The 5,498-nt window shown below is 45.5% G+C and overlaps 1 protein-coding gene across 1 annotated transcript; it reads right to left on the reverse strand.

Annotated features, from left to right (window-relative positions):
• Positions 1-572: 572 nt before the first annotated feature.
• Positions 573-5,243, reverse strand: LOC142909421 (uncharacterized). Its single transcript, XM_076059734.1, has 3 exons — positions 5,125-5,243; positions 4,738-4,800; positions 573-3,475 (listed from the first exon to the last, which is right to left on the reverse strand). The coding sequence occupies exon 3, from the start codon at positions 3,459-3,461 to the stop codon at positions 2,049-2,051; it is 1,413 nt and encodes a 470-aa protein (XP_075915849.1). The 5' UTR covers positions 3,462-3,475; positions 4,738-4,800; positions 5,125-5,243; the 3' UTR covers positions 573-2,048.
• Between the last annotated feature and the right edge of the window lie 255 nt (positions 5,244-5,498).

Consider the following 5,498-nt stretch of genomic DNA (forward strand, 5'->3'; position numbering starts at 1 on the left):
TCTTGGAAAAGTCAATGGCATGTGAGCCTACTGAATTAGAACAATGATCTGCTACGGCCGAGGTGTTGGTCCTACCGTGTTTAAGGTCTGCTTTATGTTCACGAATGCGGTCCGAGATATGGCGTTTGGTTTCTCCAATGTAACTACTACCACAGAGGCAACTTAGTTTGTAGACACCAGGGTATTGTATGTCCGGAATCACATCTTTTACAGACGGAACCAGATCACGGATTTTATGTAATGTGTTGAAACGGACCTGGATCTTGTGTTTATTCAAGATTTTGGAGATCTTTTTTGTGATCCCAGCAATGTAGGGTAAAGTGATGGTTTTGAAAGGCTCCTCAAGAGGGTTCTTCTTCATGGTTTGAGTGATAGCTTTGCGGATTGTATAGTCGGAGTAACCATTAGCCCTAAGAGCTTGGTGTACGTGCTTGAGTTCACTGCTTATGTGTTCCTGGTCGGATATGCATTGGGCTCTATGATACAGAGTCTTGATGAGAGAATTCTTCTGTGATGGATGGTGGTGGGAATCCGGTTTCAGATAAGCATCCGTATGGGTAGCTTTCCTGTAGACAGAGTGGCTCATTGAACCATCAGGTCTCTTTTTAATTAGGACATCCAAAAAAGGTATCATGCCATCTATTTCGACTTCCATGGTAAATCTGATGGCTGGGTGTATGGAATTGATGTGGTCGAAGAATTTGTCTAGAGCAGGCCGGCCATGTGGCCAGATGACAAAAGTGTCATCCACGTATCTCTTCCATAAGGTTGGGCGCAGAGTGGCAGTCTGGATGGCGTCAGTCTCAAATTTCTCCATGAAAATGTTAGCTATAACTGGAGAAAGGGGGGAGCCCATTGGGGTGCCCTCAGTTTGTTTGTAGAAAGTTCCATTCCAAGTGAAGTATGTATTGGTTAAACAGTGTCTCACCAGGGGGGGTACCTCAGTGTTTAGTCCTTGATGAACCAAGTCTTCAATGATTGCAATGGTGTCAGGTACAGGAACCTTGGTGAATAAGGAAACTACATCAAAACTGACAAGCAGGTCGTCTGGGGACAGGGAAATACCCTTGATTGTTGATACCAGGTGAGTAGAATTTTGTACCGCAGAGGTACAAAATAAATAAATATGCCGTTTTCAAAATAAATTTATGCAAACCGACACACCTGATGATGACCGTTTGAGTTATGGTCGAAACGTCGTGAGAATTTTTTATTGTTTTATATATATTTTGTTATTTTGTTGTTTCTCTTCAACGTGACTTTACCGAAAAAACTAAGAATATAGTGTATGTACACCGTACTAATGTTGCGTCATTCAAAACGAGTAGGCCGTTGCATGCTGGCGTCTGGGTCAAAATGTAGCAAATTCTAAACATTACGCTACAAATAATAGATCACGGCGTTTCGATGGCAACACAAGCAATCGTCATCAGGTGGGACAAGCACAGCAGCAATAAGAGGAAACTGCTGGAGTAGGCGCCTACTACTTCAGCAGTTTCTTTTGCTGTGGGTGTCCCACCTGATGATGATTGCTTGTGTTGTGATCTAAACGCCGTGATCTGTTATGTTTCTACCCACGTGGTGACTTTACCGAAAGAACTCAAGAGTGTGGATTCCTGCAGTCACGAAAGCTTCGAATCAAGATTACCTACAAACTACACAACTGAGATGACGCATCAATCATCGCCCCCTACTGACAGGCTCTTGTCCACATGCAGGCCGGTGCAGGGCCACCACCTTGTGCCACACAGGGGCAGCTGCAACTTGGGGATGCTCTTCGAGTGTTTCAGACGAGGTACGACACAAAACTCCGAGTTGCTGAGGCGGTTAAGCAAGCACCGTGTAAATGCAATTATGATAACATAGTGAATGCTTGGGGGCATATTGTCTCTCGCTCCTGGTTAAAGATCTACCCAACCCACAGGTCCACAAAGACTGGCCGCCCTTACTCTGCAGGTTGAACCTAAAAATTGAGTGTCCAACTTCACGTTCTTGTCATTAAAGGCCTGTGACAAAGGTGCATCTATTGGAGCAACATTATATCAAGCTTACACATCTACCGGGTCTTCACTTGACTTTGTATTGTCTAGGAGGAAGTCCACCCACACCTCCACTTCCACAAACTGCTGGGAGTTGCCTCGCTCTGCCTCACAGTGAGAATTCTCCTCCTGCTTCACGTTGCCTCCATCGATGTGAAGGTCCCATTTTGGAGTTGAATCATCTTCACAATTTACCTTCACTCCTTCGCTCTTCACCATCACCTCTTCACATTTCGCCTTCACCTCTTCATATTTCACCTCGATAACTTTAAAAGTGTCTAAGCTGGGATTTTCTTCTGGTTCTTGTTTCATGAGGGATGGGCTCATGGTGGCACTTTGACTTTCACAAGCTGATTTCAGACTCCACTCCTTGTGGATCTTCTGATGCTTCTGTGTTCTCTGGTGTACTTGAAGATTTGATGAATGTGCAAATGCCTTCCCGCACACACTGCACTTGAAGGGTTTCACTCCCGTGTGTGTTCTCCGGTGTGATTTAAGACCAGATGACTCTGAAAATGCCTTCCCACACACACTGCACTGGAAGGGTTTCTCTCCCGTGTGTGTTCTCCGGTGTGATTTAAGAGCAGATGACTGTGAAAATGCCTTCCCACACACACTGCACTTGAAGGGTTTCTCTCCCGTGTGTGTTCTGTGGTGTTTTTTAAGAGTAGATGAATCTGAAAATGTCTTCCCACACACAGTGCACCTGAAGGCTTTCTCTCCCGTGTGTGTTCTCTGGTGTGTTTTAAGAGCGGATGAATCAGAAAATGTCTTCCCACACACACTGCACAAGAAGGATTTCTCTCCCGTGTGTGTTCTCTGGTGTGTTTTAAGAGCAAATGACTGTGAAAATGCCTTCACACACACACTGCACTTGAAGGGTTTCTCTCCAGTGTGTGTTCTCTGGTGTTTTTTAAGAGTAGATAAATCTGAAAATTTCTTCCCACACACAGGGCACTTGAAGGGTTTCTCTCCCGTGTGTGTTCTCTGGTGTGTTTTAAGAGCAAATGACTGTGAAAATGCCTTCACACACACACTGCACTTGAAGGGTTTCTCTCCCGTGTGTGTTCTCTGGTGTTTTTTAAGAGTAGATAAATCTGAAAATTTCTTCCCACACACAGTGCACTTGAAGGGTTTCTCTCCCGTGTGTGTTCTCTGGTGTGTTTTAAGAGCAAATGAATCTGAAAATGTCTTCACACACATACTGCACTTGAAGGGTTTCTCTCCCGTGTGTGTTCTCTGGTGTTTTTTAAGACTCGATGAATCTGAAAATGCCTTGTCACACACAGTGCACTTGAAGGGTTTCTCTCCTGTACGAGTTCTCTGGTGCTGTGTCAAATTTCCAGTCCGATCCGTGCCGTATGCACGCTGGTCGCATTGTTGACTTGTCGTACCGAGCTGCGCTGAGTGCATTTGCTCCATCAGACCAGCGTCAGCTGCAGACAGAAAATAAGAATATCCACACCATCTACACGTCAGTATCGAGGCACAGAGGAATGAATATATACAGTCACATGTGCCTTACACGTCTATACTTATTCATATATTCACGACTAGCTGTACTACCCGGCTTCGCCTGGGACTTGGATCCACCACGTTCGGCCGCCTTTGTCTCCCCAGTGGCGATGTTCACACCACAACAGTTACTCGTTTGAGGCTGAGTCGACCTAGGGGAGGCCCAGAAGCGGTTCAAATAATCGTCGCCGGTGGTGGCCGTGAGCGGGAATCGAACTCGGGTCGCCGGGTTCATAGCGCGGCGTAGCGCTAACCGCTACACTACAATGCGTTACGCTTCCACACACACACAGACACACACAGACACACACACACACAGACACACACACAGACACACACACAGACACACACACACAGACACATACACAGACACAAACACACAGGCACAAACACACAGACACACACACACAGACACACACACACAGACACACACACACAGACACACACACAGACACACACACAGACAACGCTAACGGCTACACTACAATGCGTTACGCTTACACGTGCGCGGGTCACGTGACAGATTTGACGGCACAGCTCACTTGCCGTGCAAAAAATCTATACATTATTGAGCTCCCCTCCCCCCCCCTAAAAACAACACAAAAGTGTATTTGCATAATGTGTGTACGGTGTACAGTCTGGAAAGTACCCACATGGCAAATTTACAGTTTGTTGCATGTCGGGAAGTACGCTAAACATTGTGAACAGACAACACACACAATCACAACTTTGCCTTTTATATATATTTGGAGATGCAGTGAAAAACTTTCACAAAATTCATCACGCGGTTTTAGTTTTTTGATTTTCAGTTTTATTTATTTTAGTATAGTCCTGTGAGCCATTCGGCTCTTGAATCGGGTGCAACCACAACAAGCAACAAAACAAAAACACGACCAAGAAAAACATCTTACAGTGACTATGTGTGACTGTGCAAACAGCACTGTCATGGCACGCAATGAGAGGGCAAATGTCATAAATATTCCTGTAAGCCCTCGCATCTTCAACATTAATGTTGCCATAGAAACGTTGTGGGGTGTTTTGCTTCATTTAAACAAATAAAATTTATTATGTTATTTTAATTGTATTTTCTATCTACGTGACTTTACCGAAAGAACCAAGAATATTAATTCCTGCAGTCACCAAAGTTAAGTCAAAACATTCACACACGTTGACAAAGCCTCACCTTGTGTTGTTGTGGGCAGGTCGCTTCTGATAAGAGCGGTATAGCAGCTCAAGCGGGCTTGGCCTGGTGAAAAAAATAAAAACTGCGTGAATATTTACAATAAAACAAAGTTACAAAGTGGCGAGCCGGGTGAAGACAAATTAAACTTAAGCGAGATAATTAAAGTGAACGCAATCAGGCGAGGGCAGGAGGCAAGGCCCCGCGTGGCTAGGCCCCGCGTTGTAAAGTTCCAACCTGGACATCGATTCCCATGCTCGCTGCTACTCAACTGACATCCCTACGAGAGAGAGCGAGGCTCTACCTTGGTAAACAACAAGAACAACCACCACAACCACCACCACAACGACCACCATCACAACAACCACAATCGCAATGAGAAGTTCTCACCTCGGATTTCAGTGCAGTTACATCGTGACGTCACGCGGCAGCAGGTGACATGACGTCACATCCGGGGAACGATACATGCTCCTCCAACAATGAGCGGCTCCGTAACTAAATAGAGAATAAATAAATTATGTTAATGGTACTCGTCCCATGTGTCGTGGGCAATGAACTCGTCGGCTTTAACGAATAAATTATGTTAATGAGTTGCCGTCACTGGGCGTAGCTTTGCCCAAATAAGGATTGGCACTGGAACGCAATCGGCAGTGACACAAGCGGAGGTGACGTCACGCTCAAGAGCGCGGTGTATTACCTTGGTGACATGACGTCCCGAGCAAGGTACACCTCCCCCTGGCGTTTCACGCCGATGAAGTAATGCT

Source organism: Petromyzon marinus, unplaced genomic scaffold (genome assembly GCF_048934315.1).
Source record: "Petromyzon marinus isolate PM22_M1 ecotype Great Lakes invasive population unplaced genomic scaffold, UKy_Petmar_22M1.pri1.0 PM_G_Scaffold_121, whole genome shotgun sequence".
NCBI classification, from domain to species: domain Eukaryota; kingdom Metazoa; phylum Chordata; class Hyperoartia; order Petromyzontiformes; family Petromyzontidae; genus Petromyzon; species Petromyzon marinus.